Source organism: Schistocerca americana, chromosome 4 (assembly GCF_021461395.2).
Source record: "Schistocerca americana isolate TAMUIC-IGC-003095 chromosome 4, iqSchAmer2.1, whole genome shotgun sequence".
NCBI lineage: Eukaryota > Metazoa > Arthropoda > Insecta > Orthoptera > Acrididae > Schistocerca > Schistocerca americana.
In genome coordinates this window covers 134,347,336-134,360,733 of record NC_060122.1, presented here as the reverse complement: position 1 = coordinate 134,360,733, position 13,398 = coordinate 134,347,336, and the positions used below count along the sequence as shown (strand labels likewise).

Below are 13,398 nucleotides of genomic sequence, written 5' to 3'. Positions count from 1 at the left end.
ACCGAGACTCGAACTCGGGACCTTTGCCTTTCGCGGGCAAGTGCTCTACCAACTGAGCTACCGAAGCACGACTCACGCCCGGTACTCACAGCTTTACTTCTGCCAGTACCTCGTCTCCTACCTTCCAAACTTTACAGAAGCTCTCCTGCGAACCATGCAGAACTAGCACTCCTGAAAGAAAGGATATTGCGGAGACATGGCTTAGCCACAGCCTGGGGGATGTTTCCAGAATGAGATTTTCACTCTGCAGCGGAGTGTGCGCTGATATGAAACTTCCTGGCAGATTAAAACTGTGTGCCCGACCGAGACTCGAACTCGGGACCTTTGCCTTTCGCGGGCAAGTGCTCTACCAACTGAGCTACCGAAGCACGACTCACGCCCGGTACTCACAGCTTTACTTCTGCCAGTACCTCGTCTCCTACCTTCCAAACTTTACAGAAGCTCTCCTGCGAACCATGCAGAACTAGCACTCCTGAAAGAAAGGATATTGCGGAGACATGGCTTAGCCACAGCCTGGGGGATGTTTCCAGAATGAGATTTTCACTCTGCAGCGGAGTGTGCGCTGATATGAAACTTCCTGGCAGATTCGAGTCTCGGTCGGGCACACAGTTTTAATCTGCCAGGAAGTTTCATATCAGCGCACACTCCGCTGCAGAGTGAAAATCTCATTCTGGAAACATCCCCCAGGCTGTGGCTAAGCCATGTCTCCGCAATATCCTTTCTTTCAGGAGTGCTAGTTCTGCATGGTTCGCAGGAGAGCTTCTGTAAAGTTTGGAAGGTAGGAGACGAGGTACTGGCAGAAGTAAAGCTGTGAGTACCGGGCGTGAGTCGTGCTTCGGTAGCTCAGTTGGTAGAGCACTTGCCCGCGAAAGGCAAAGGTCCCGAGTTCGAGTCTCGGTCGGGCACACAGTTTTAATCTGCCAGGAAGTTTCATATCAGCGCACACTCCGCTGCAGAGTGAAAATCTCATTCTGGAAACATCCCCCAGGCTGTGGCTAAGCCATGTCTCCGCAATATCCTTTCTTTCAGGAGTGCTAGTTCTGCATGGTTCGCAGGAGAGCTTCTGTAAAGTTTGGAAGGTAGGAGACGAGGTACTGGCAGAAGTAAAGCTGTGAGTACCGGGCGTGAGTCGTGCTTCGGTAGCTCAGTTGGTAGAGCACTTGCCCGCGAAAGGCAAAGGTCCCGAGTTCGAGTCTCGGTCGGGCACACAGTTTTAATCTGCCAGGAAGTTTCATATCAGCGCACACTCCGCTGCAGAGTGAAAATCTCATTCTGGAAACATCCCCCAGGCTGTGGCTAAGCCATGTCTCCGCAATATCCTTTCTTTCAGGAGTGCTAGTTCTGCATGGTTCGCAGGAGAGCTTCTGTAAAGTTTGGAAGGTAGGAGACGAGGTACTGGCAGAAGTAAAGCTGTGAGTACCGGGCGTGAGTCGTGCTTCGGTAGCTCAGTTGGTAGAGCACTTGCCCGCGAAAGGCAAAGGTCCCGAGTTCGAGTCTCGAGTAATATGAAGCTTGAGCAATATGAAGCTTGTCCAAAAAGTATTAGACTGTAAATTTTTCCAAACAGTGTAATGACACTACAGCACAACAACATTGCAGTGTTGGGAGACATTTTCATGTGCTCGTTAGAATGTTTGTTCCATCATCGAGTTTCTTATTGTTTACCCATGTATCAGATTTCTTGTCTGTTCAACATTAGTGAACAAAGGTGTTCCGTCAAATATTGTCAAAAATCAAACAATGGAAAATCCAGGATGGAACGTAACATTATTATGAGAAGGAAAGTTACTACTCACCATATAGTGGAGATGCCGACTCAGAAATTGGCACAACAAAAAGACAAAACTTTCGGCCATTAAGGCCTTTGTCAACAACAACACACACACACACACACACACACACACACACACACACACACACGTGTGTGTGTGTGTGTGTGTGTGTGTGTGTGTGTGTGTGGTGTTGATAAAGGCCTAAATGGCCGAAAGCTTTAATTGTAAGAGCCTTTTTGTTGTGCCTATCTGCAACTCACCATCTTTGCTATTTGGTAAATATTGTCAAAAGTTTGACGATTGTCAAAGTACACTTACAGTTATGGTGCCACATAGGAAACAGAAATAAATGAGTGTTGCATCTGGTTTCAAAATGGTCATATATTGGGGGAAAGTGACCACTATAGTGGGAGGTCACAAACTGCTAACAGTGCACCTGTTGTTGAGGGGTGCAAAGTTGATGATGTGTCATTGTTTGACATTACTGGAGACTGGGGAAGTGACTAGGACCACACAAAATTCCAGGCATGAAATTTTAATTGATAGTTTGACTTTACTGGAGACTGGGGAAGTGGTTAGGTGTTGACAAAATTCTGTGCATGAAATTTTTATTGAGGATTTAAATACACACAAAGTGTTTGTGAAATTTGTTGTTGGGGAAGAAAAACAATTCTATCTTGACTGAAGCGACCCATTGGGGCCAATAGGGTGTAGAGGTGGTAGAGTTGCGGGGAGTTGAGATGGTAGTGCTGGCCAGTGGCGTCGAGGAAAACAAGGCTGCAAGGTAAAATATCTTTATTCAGTCTTGTGATACAATGACCGTAGTGCTGCAATGCCATAGGCACATCCCCTTGCAGGCACATGGTGACGCTGGCTGTGCTGTCAGCTGTGGAAGGCCATGGTGGCGTGCTGGACGTGAGACGTCAGTGTCGCCCTTTGCTGACATTATCTGCTTACTCAGCAGTGCATCCCGCAGTTAGCGCTTGGCGGCTGGGAGCGAGAAATGCCAGCAAAGTGAACATGTGCTAGGATTCTCATAGATGTCCGCTAGTAATGGAAGAGAACCTCATCCCGGTGTGAGTGGATGGTGGTGATACCTCCCTGGCTGTGAACTGCTGGCCCCCAAGGCAGAAGTTTGAGTACTCTGCTGTAGAACCGGGAGACAGCTTATCTGTTGTACTGGTAGAAGTCCATGGGTACGGACTTCACCCCGTGAGCTGGTATGATGGAGATGGCTGCCCAACCAGCATTGGCTGCTCGCTGGGCGATAACGTGATGGCGACTTGTGTGGCCCAGTGTTTGTTGCAGAGGGTTCAGCCTGATTTTGCACAGCTGTGCTAGAATCAATGGGTATTTATAGTGGTTAATAGCATGTTTGTTCTATTGATACATTGCTTCCAGTCACTACAGATTGATGCTTTTGTGGTCCAGTGATGTGGAAACTGCCTTTGGGCCAGTTTGTAGATGCACTGCTTCTCTGCGACATTGCTGTGCTGCTGGGCCAGTGTGCCTTGTGGTATATAAACAGGCTCATTTGCGGAATCACATACCATTGTTTCTGCACCTGCCTGTTTGCTTCACATACTGCTGCAATGGGGCTGTTATCATAGTAATGCCCAAAATTAGCAATGGAGTTACACGACATTTCACAGGACATGATGGCCTGTGCTGAAACTGATCATGACGTACTCAACACTATGATGACAGGGGGTGAGTCATGGCTGTGTGGTTAAAACTGAGAAATAAAAACACAGTCATCTCAGTGGAAGCATTGCTCTTTTCAGAGATTGAACCAAGCTGTGAATCAAAATTAAGATGAAACTTAATGTTTTCTTTGATAATGATGGTATTGTTGATCACAGATACCCACTGGAAGGCAACAGTGACAATATAATGGTATCATCTAATTCTTCATCAATCCATGATGCTTTTTGACATAACAGTTGCAGTTTCCCTTGCCTTAGATCATTATCCAAATTTATTTAAGACCCTGTCAAGAAACAGAATTCCGTTTGTTTGCCAAATCTGTACTCTCCAGCATTGTTCTTTGTAATTTGCTATTGTTCATAAAGTTGAAAATGTCAGTTAAAGAACCCCATTTGAGAGTAAAGAGGTTGAGCTGATATGGTAGGTGACAGTGGAGATGCAGAATCTCAACAAACTACTGCAGAAGTTTTCCAACAGTGGAAGGATTGCTGGGCTAAACATACTGAGACATAAGGTAACACTTCATAGGAGATTAAGATCCTAACCTTATCATAAATACAATACTTTTTTCCTGACCGAGTGAGGTGGCGCAGTGGTTAGACACTGGACTTGCATTCGGGAGGACGACGGTTCAATCCCGCGTTCGGCCATCCTGATTTAGGTTTTCCGTGATTTCCCTAAATCACTCCAGGCAAATGCCGGGATGGTTCCTTTGAAAGGGCACGGCCGACTTCCTTCCCCATCCTTCCCTAATCTGATGAGATCGATGACCTCGCTGTCTGGTCTCCTTCCCCAAACAACCCAACCTAACTTTTTTCCTGGCCAGATGTCAAGTATGTATCAAACAGATCTCATGTGTTATTGTGCATTTATTATGTTAAAGAGACTAATAAAAGCATCCACCATTATTGACAGGATGAAAAATAGGATACTGGCATTGTAGGAAGAATACTTGAAAGCACAGCAAATGTAACTAAATATGAATTAGAAAAAATGCAGCATGGATGAGTACATTAGGATGCAATAATCAGATGCTAGAACTTTGATTTGCTGATGCATTATTTTGAAGAGGGAAATAGTCATGTCAAAAATGGTAACTACAGTGAATCCACTTCGGAATGATCTAGAATGGAAAGACCCTCATTTAAATTTTCAGCAGTGTGAGTGAAAAGATTAATTTCTCCCAGAAACTTTTCGGTGGGAAATATTGCTGTTTTATCAAAATAATGCATACTTATCTGAGTTCAGTGCGAGAGACAAAAATGTATGTCTCTGGCAATATTTGTAGTGTTCCAACATCGACATTGATGAATCATAAAAATACCATCTTTCTTCTGCGGTGAATGGTGGGATGGTTGTATCAACAAAATATTGCTTTCCACATTAACCCTTATACAAATATGCTTGTATTTTCTTTCTAGCAATCTCAATGTCAGTTTAACTCAGACTCGTTCGTTTCCTTTGTTGATGATGCAAAAATTTGGAACAATTTTCTCCGTAGTCTCTGTATTTGTATACTTCAAGGCCGCTGTTCTGGTGCTCATAGCTAAACTCTTGACTGATTTCCTGTTGTTCTTAAATAAAAGGATATTGTAGCACATATGAGCTTGATATTGTTTTGTAGGAATATTTCTGATTTGGAGTTGCCTGCGGATTTAATTTTAAAGAGATGTAAGTGTCAGTCTTTGGTAAACAAATTACTTTCTTTGGTGTTCACAGTTTCTGTGGTATCTAAAAGTTTAGTGGTTCTCTCCCTCCCATGAAATCGCCACTCTGTCTCATTACATTTTCACTTTCAAGTTGTTATGATCATATTACACAAGGGTAGCAGTGTCATGGTTGGGAGAAAAAGTTTGTTTTTTATTGAACATTAAAATGAATATAATGTATGTAATGTCAAATTAATGTCTGTGTACTTTTATAAAATTTAGTCGTCATTTTACCCTTGTGGACTTGCCTGTGGTTTCTGTTTCTAAAGTTAACTCTGCACTAAGATGTAACACATTTGCATGACATCATAATCAGTTGCAAGTTTGAAGGGATATAATTTGCAGTGTAAGTTGTTATATTGAAATATAAGTGTGGTAAATCAAAGTTGTGTAGCTGAACATATGATAGACAAGTTTCTAAAATATGTCAAATTAAAATTGGTGCAAGTAACTGTATTCATAAAGTATTTATTCAGTTTAAAACATTAAACAAGTTGCATGTTAAGAAGTTTGCTCCAAAGAGATTTTAGTCCTTTATGTGAAGAATGACTACCCTTGTAGTTTAATTATTTTCTGTTTGTCAAAGTGCCAAGAACTGCATGTTAATGTGTACAAGGGTTTGATCCAAAATTTGATTGTTTAGTGACCTTACTGTGGACACTGTACAGCTTACAGCATGCTCCACCCTGTGTTTGAAACAACACATAGTTTTAGCTTTATGTCATATGTGCTTAACTGACTGACTGTTTCTTTTCCATCTCTGTCTATTGGAACCACAGCACGGATCTCCTGACTCGCGCCGTTACCATGTATACCCCTCCAATTCTTCAATCCTTCCCCCCCAGCCTGCATTTCAGAGTCCTGTGGGTCAGCTGCATTCTGCAACATACTTGCAGGTAACTACCAAAGATACAAATCGCCAGCAACATGGATTCCTTCAGTTTCATCTTGCTACTGTAAATTCAGCTTGAGTAAAATATCAGCAGAAAGATATATAGTGCAGTAGTTACTTCTGCATGTTTCCCAATCCTTTTCCCCTGTCTTTTTGTGCATTTATATGCTTTATATTATGTGTATATTTCAGATATATTTAATTATGTTGCATATAGTTCACAGAAGATACAGAGTAAATCTAATTCACATTCTCTTTCTCTTAATTTCATTTGGTAGAAGGAGATATTACCTCCATGAACAACTATCGCATTGACATTTAATTTCTTCTTAGTAAAGTGTGCAATATAGACCATTACATCATGCATGTCTCATGTAGGTACATCTGAATGAATCAAGTAATACCAGATATGGCACTGTCTTTTTGTTGAGGCAAGTTCATACTTAGGGAACACATACACAGACAGTTGGCGGGCAGCATCATTCTGAGTAATATGGAGGAGCTATGCTGCTACCCACACAGTGATCATGTTAGGAGCAATGAGCAATGGCTTTTTAATGAATTCTCTTGTAGCTGAATAAATAGTGTTCACCAGTTCTCTTACATAAAGTAAGTTGTAAACAATATTTCTATTTCTTGACCTCTTAGGGAAAGAATTTATTTCGGCTATAGTCCCTTCACTCAGCATTGGTTTGTATACCTACATACGTACTGTACAATCCTCTGTACACTGAATGGTAGTTTGTATCATTGGCTGTCATTTCCTTTCCTGTCATACTTGCAGATTGAGTGAGGCCGAAATGATTGTCTTTGTGCTTTTGTACAGTGCTTATTCTCACTTGTTTTGTCCCCATGTTAAATGAACCTTGGAGTAAGTAGAATCGTTCTGCAGTCTGTCACAAATTCTGGTTGAATAAACTTCCTTATCTTCTTTCCTCCAAGAATTCCCATCTTTGTTCACGAAGCACTTCCATAGCGTTCTTATACTAATTGCACCAATGGTTGACTATTTTCACATCCTTCTGAACTGCTTCTATGACTGTCTTTAATCTGACCTGGTGGGGATCCTAAACAATTGAGCAATACTGAAAAATATGTCATGTAAGTGTTTGTACACAATCTCCTTTATAGATGTGTTACACTTCCCCAGAACTCAACCACAGACCTTAGTTGACCACTTACCTTTGATACAGCTTAGCTTATGTGACTTTCTGTGACTGTTTTTCAGCCTTGAGTTTCACAAATGGTATCATAACTGGTTTTTGATTTCTTATCAAAACATCATCAGATGATCTGTTTGAAAAGGAAGAAACAGGAAGATAGGAAACTACTAGGAAACTAAATTACAAATTCAAACCAACTTCTTTACACAACTACACACAGTTGAACATATTACTTTTTAACTCATCAAAGTGTAACTGAACTGGCCAGGAGAGGCCCTCACTGTATAAACATATCTGCACTCTACTGGAAATGAAGGCTTCAGTTAACTCTGTAATAGTAGCTACAGTTAACTCCGTAATAGTACAAACTTGGTTACTATTAAATCACAGATGTAAGATTAAAAATATTCACAATATAACATTGATTGTGACATAGTTGTGTATAGAAGTTAGTCTGAGTTTGTAGTGTAGTTTCCTAATATTTTACTATCTCTTTTTTTATTTCTTTTCAAGGAGATCATAAGAGTGAATGAAGAGTTCTGCCTTATGCAAGGCACCTCTGGAGTTTTGTTTTACCCAAAACATGATTCAGCACTTTTTGTGCTATCTTCAGTGGGTTGCTTTATTTCCTTTCTGTAAAACTGTTATTACATATTAACATTTACAGAAAACATTTGGTACAAAATATTTACATTTGTGAATGAAATGATTGTCATCAAATATTATACATGGGTTGTTTACAGTTCACAGTTGAGATATTTATTACTGGGCTGATGCATTGTATGTTGTTTATTGCAATATGTCTGAAATTTTGGATTTATAGCTTATTTGAAAAAAGGGTGGATGTGTGCATTAGTTTACATGCCTTACATGAAGCTATTGAATGTTTATGTTGGTGGCTGTGAGTCTGCTACACAATCTACAATCAGCAAAACATACTTTTCTGCAATTTTTTTGAACTTGCACAGTGTTTTCGCCACCCCTATGTGTTGTTGTGGCTGTGTAGTATTCATTTGTTTTGTGGCATGTTTGTCTGGATGAGGCACACAGATTTGAAGTGTTGTTGGGATTTATGCTGTGTGTGTGTGTGTGTGTGTGTGTGTGTGTGTGTGTGTGTGTGTGTGTGTTCAGGGGTGGGGTGGGGGGGGGGGGGGGAGAGAGAGAGAGAGAGAGAGAGAGAGAGAGAGAGAGAGAGATGGTGTGGAAAGGCATCTAGAGTGAATGTTATGCAGTATGTGGGAGAGGAAATTTAGTTCTGGGAGCTGATCATGTCGAGCTTTGATATGACTTGCCAAGAAGTTGAGTTTGGTTATGATAAAATTTGTGTGACCCAAGGCTGAAAAATACAATAAAAGAATTTATAATGTAAATACACAGATAAAAAAAAAATCTATACTCACCAAGCAGCAGCTTGGGAACACACACACACACACACACACACACACACACACACACACAAAAGGATTTAACTTTCACACACTTTTGGAGCCAGTGTCTCCTTCTCACACACACACAAAAGGATTTAACTTTCACACACTTTTGGAGCCAGTGTCTCCTTCTCATGGCAAGAGCTGAAGGGGCTGGGAGAGGGGTAAAGGAAAAGGACTAGAGAGGTATAGGGAAAGGGGTACAGTTTAGAAGTCGCCAAGAACCCCCGGTTAGGGAGACTTACCGGATGGGATGAGCTTGGTGAGTAGATTTTTTTGTCTGTCCATTCACATTATAGTATCAACAATTGATTATCTTCATCTTTATAATAAAAGAATTTAGTTTGTCACTGTGTTCCTGTGGTCTTTGTGGTCTTATGGGCTCATTTCTCTTAATGTCACTTTGCAACAGTACAATTAAATTATTTAATCAATGTTATTGACTCAATCAGCATACCTTTAATATTATATTACAGTATTTAAACATTATTGTAATGTTTCTCGCACCCATTTGTATTAAGTTATATTTACTTGTATTAAAGTTATCTGCTATTCATCACACTAAATATTCATCTTGAATCCCAGCCACTCAGTGACAACACTTTCCCCTACACAAAAATATTATCAGCAGTAGTCTCATACTTCTGCCCACCTTATCCATAAGATAGTTTATGTACGTGGAAGAGTGGTCCTATCACATATCCCAGGGACACTCCTGATGTTACTTTTTGTCTTTAATGAACACTTGCTGTCCAGTAAAATGTACTGGGTTGTATTAATTGAAGAAGTCTTCAGACCAGTTGTATATTTGAGTACCTATTCCATGTTCTCGGGCCTTTGTTAACAATCTACAGTGTAGTACAGTGTCAAGTGCTTTCCGGAAATCAAGGAATATAGAATCTGTCTGTTGGCCTGCATCGGTGGTTGATTGGATATCTTGTGTGAACAGGATGACCTCAGTTGTTTTCTAAATCAGTGCTCTTTTTTTGGAGAGAAGCTTTTCTCTTGGTATGAAATTCATTATATGCGAACTTAGTGTGTACTAAATGATCCTACGACAGACCAATATTATAGGTATGGCCTATAATTTTGTGCATCCTCTCCCCTTATATTTAGGAGTAGCTTGCACTTTTTTCCGATTACTTGGCCTTGTTCGCCTTATGAGAGATCCATGATAAATGCAAGCTAAGCAAGTAGCCACTGTTGCAATGTACTCTCTGCAAAAATAGATTGTAATCTATCAGGGCCTGACACCTTATCAGCTTCCAGTGGTTCAGTTCTTTATCAACACAAGAGATGCTTAATTCTATGTCATCCACCGGAGGGTTGATGTGGTGCTCAAATTATGGTAATTCTGAATGCTGCTCTCCCTGTCAGAATGATTGTTTTGTACGGTAGATTTTAGATATTAGCTTTGCTTGTGCATCTTTATTTTTACACCAGACTATTTGACGGGTAACGAAGAAGAAGAAGATGCTGTACATAGTACTAAAATTTTCTGTGACCCTCAGCATGATCTTGCATGGTCCAAGTCTATTCTTTAATTTTAGATAGATGTAGTAGCAATATGGGGACAGTAGCATCAGCTGGTCAGCATTACATGGCGTGATTAAGTAATTTTGGCCCAGTCAGTTGCTAGCATGTGAGTGGATACTTTGCCTTGCTGAAAGAGCAAATTTAGTTTTGGCAACTGGATGCGCTCTTTCTTCACTTCATTACGTAATTCATGCAATAGAGAGGTATAATATTGAATTGTGATCCTTTTTCCTTTTTGTAAATGTTAGATAAGTATTACACAATGTGATTAACATTTCCTAGTAATTCTTCGGAGCCTGTTTCCAAGAGAGGATCCACATCTTTTAATGTTCGTTTTTATTTAGATGGAAATAATCAGAGTGTATACGACCCAGGATAACTGGGAGATCCGGGGAAAAACCGGGAATTTTTCATCCAAGAGAAAATCGGGGAAAACCCAGGAATTTTTTAGAATTCTGGGAATTTTTTTTGTTTTAGCTTTCAGTTAAATTTTTGTAATTTTGACTGGTAAGAAACGATACTCTAATAAAGAGTATTAGTGTACCCCACTACTGCAGAATAATACTGCAGCAATAAAGCTTGAATGAGAGAAAAAGAAACGAAAATAAAACTTAAGCTGCAAAGGAAATGCACCATATACAACAACAAAACACAATGCTCATACAATCGTCTGCCTACAGCAAAATGTGTCAAAGGCTTTAGGAAAACTATCTAATGCTTCATAACAACAAATTACCTACGATGAGTGTGGCGTCACAACTGTTTACATTAGATTCGTTTGAGCAGTTGTGAACGGGATCATGTGTATGGGTAGTTGAGTCGTGGATGTGTAGCACCTTCCCCAGTTTCTGGCCACAGAACTGTGGCTGTTAGCTGTATAAATACTAGCAGCAAGGTGCTACCTGGACAAATTCTACTGGCGCGCGCAAGCTGCCTGATACACTGGGGGCAAACAGAGGTATATGCCCCGGGCGGCAATTACAAGGGGAACGTCGCCTTATATTCTTCAGGGGGGGGGGGGCTTGTCTCACAAAGTGCCTAGTATCCAGCGCACTTTGTTCTATTGATCATTTATACGATTTTAAAATGCATCCCTGTTGGTTTTTGAACATCTTTGAACATATTCTAAGTTTATTTCTGAATGAAAAATAAGTTGTCTCTGAAAGGGGAATCCCCATCACATCTAGAAATAAACTTTCCTGCTGACAGAAGGGGGTGGGGCTATACGAGCTCAGCGGAATAAAGCCAAACAGATGAATGCCAATCACTGTTTGTTTGTGTTGACTGGGTTTGCGAATGATCAGTGTTGTTATAATTACCAGCGAACTCTATAGATTCAGATTATCAGAGTGGGAATAAACGACTAACAGGAATAACAGGTAAGAAAGATTACGTAATATCTTCTCGATGTATCCAAGAAAATGATATTTTGACAGAAAATTTTTGGCCAGACCGCTGCACTAGTAAGGGCCAGTTGTACAGATGCCTGTAACAGCCGCCTATGTTCTGTTCTGGGAGTAGCGCGGAAAACACGTTGTACGAACACCTAATAACACCTAACTAGAGAATAAAGGTGGGGTAACTAAGACTTTGTGGCTGGGTTAGTGAAGTTAACCGGAGAATAAGTTTTGACACTGACAGGAATAGTTACAGAAGTAAAGATGACAAGATTGTTTGTTAGAACAAGGAAGGAGAAGAAACGGGGATATCGCACAAATTATGGAAGAATATGTTGATTTCAGATTTATATAAAAACTTTGTACTGCTACTTTTTGTTCTCATGATTGAGAAGCTGGAGTGTATGAATGAAATGTGAAACTATTTCTGAACATAAAGGTTTTTGCCTGTAGTAGGTTTAATAGGCATTTGATATAGGTACTTTGTGAATTATGTTCTGTTTTTTTATAAAAATGACCATTTGTGCCAAAACAGTCAGGTTTATTTGCTGTTAGTTACAATTTTCTGCAATAGTAGATCAGCCTATTTCGTTTTATCTAGCAGACAGTGACAAAATACACGTAATCAGATCAAGAAACCACACCAGACTTAGGTACTATTTGTATTAACAGCTTTTTCAGTATTAGACAATGACATTTCATATTTTTTCTAGCAAAATGTTTGACGAACTTTGATGAGGTGTTAGATTCTTTCGCAGGAAGGAAAGCACATCATGTAAAGCCATAGTAATATGAGGGAGAACAATTTGCTAGGACTGCAAGGATTGAAGAAATGTGTACTGTGTTGCTTGTTTTCTGCTTTAGTGGTTTTATGTATCCTATGTTTAATTTTATGTCACACATAACTGCAAGTTATAAGGTACTAGGCAATAAAGAGTGCAAATTATCTGAAGAGTTCTTGTTCTCCCAGTTACAAATAATCCTATCCAATATTAATTGCGAGGGGGCTGGATGTCAAACTGGCTGACTTGGAGCAGGAGAGGCACCACAGGACATTTTAATTTCCAATGTCCTGAATATAGTTTGATGGCATCCATTACAAAATACTACACGTTTAAATTCCACAGAGCGAAATACAGTGATGTGCGATAGAAGAATGCTGTGTGAAGAGATGTGGCACTGCATTTTGGCACACTTGAGACCAAATAACATGTCTTACATTTCTTTGAACACTTAAGTTTTATATATCAGATTCTCCAGAGAGATGTGCACTACAAAATGAACATAGTTTTGAAAATTGTTTTTTTTTTTTTTTTAATTTTTGGCGTCCTACCTCAAACGCTCTAGCGAGGGGGAAAAGGGGGGGGGGGGGGGTCACCACTATCCATTACTGCTGCAGTTCAGAAATATTTTTGATCCAGGACTGATGCTCTGAGCAGTCTGAGATGTAGTCTCTATGTGCCCCGTGTTTACGTTTAGTTATTTCGGTTTCCTCTTTGTTTTTTGCTCTCACGTCAAGTGAAAACAAAACTGATTTCTGTGGTCAGGAACTATCAAGTGAATTAAAATACATTCACATAATTACAGAAGGCTAAAATATGTTATTAGTTTCAGATTTTATTTCCACCAGTCAAGCATTAATCGCCTTGCAGAACAATGAAGTTATTTTTGTCGGTTTGCTAAAGAAATTTGGCTTTTATTAATATTTTCCGCTGAGACAGTAAATTTATTTGAAACGAAGTATTTAATTCCACATTTCTGTTTAGTTTCCACTGTTCGCTACATATCAGAAGTG

The 13,398-nt window shown here is 40.0% G+C and overlaps 1 protein-coding gene across 3 annotated transcripts in view; it reads left to right on the top strand.

Annotated features, from left to right (window-relative positions):
- The window catches only part of LOC124613877 (histone-lysine N-methyltransferase 2D), a 187,212-nt gene that overhangs the window by 66,601 nt on the left and 107,213 nt on the right, over positions 1-13,398 (top strand). For 2 of the 3 annotated variants that reach the window (XM_047142607.1, XM_047142609.1), the window contains exon 3: positions 5,968-6,084. The exons of the other annotated variant lie outside the window; for it this stretch is intronic. In XM_047142607.1, the coding sequence (XP_046998563.1) occupies positions 5,968-6,084 (117 nt within the window). The remainder of the gene's footprint in view (positions 1-5,967; positions 6,085-13,398) is intronic. 3 annotated transcript variants of the gene reach the window in all.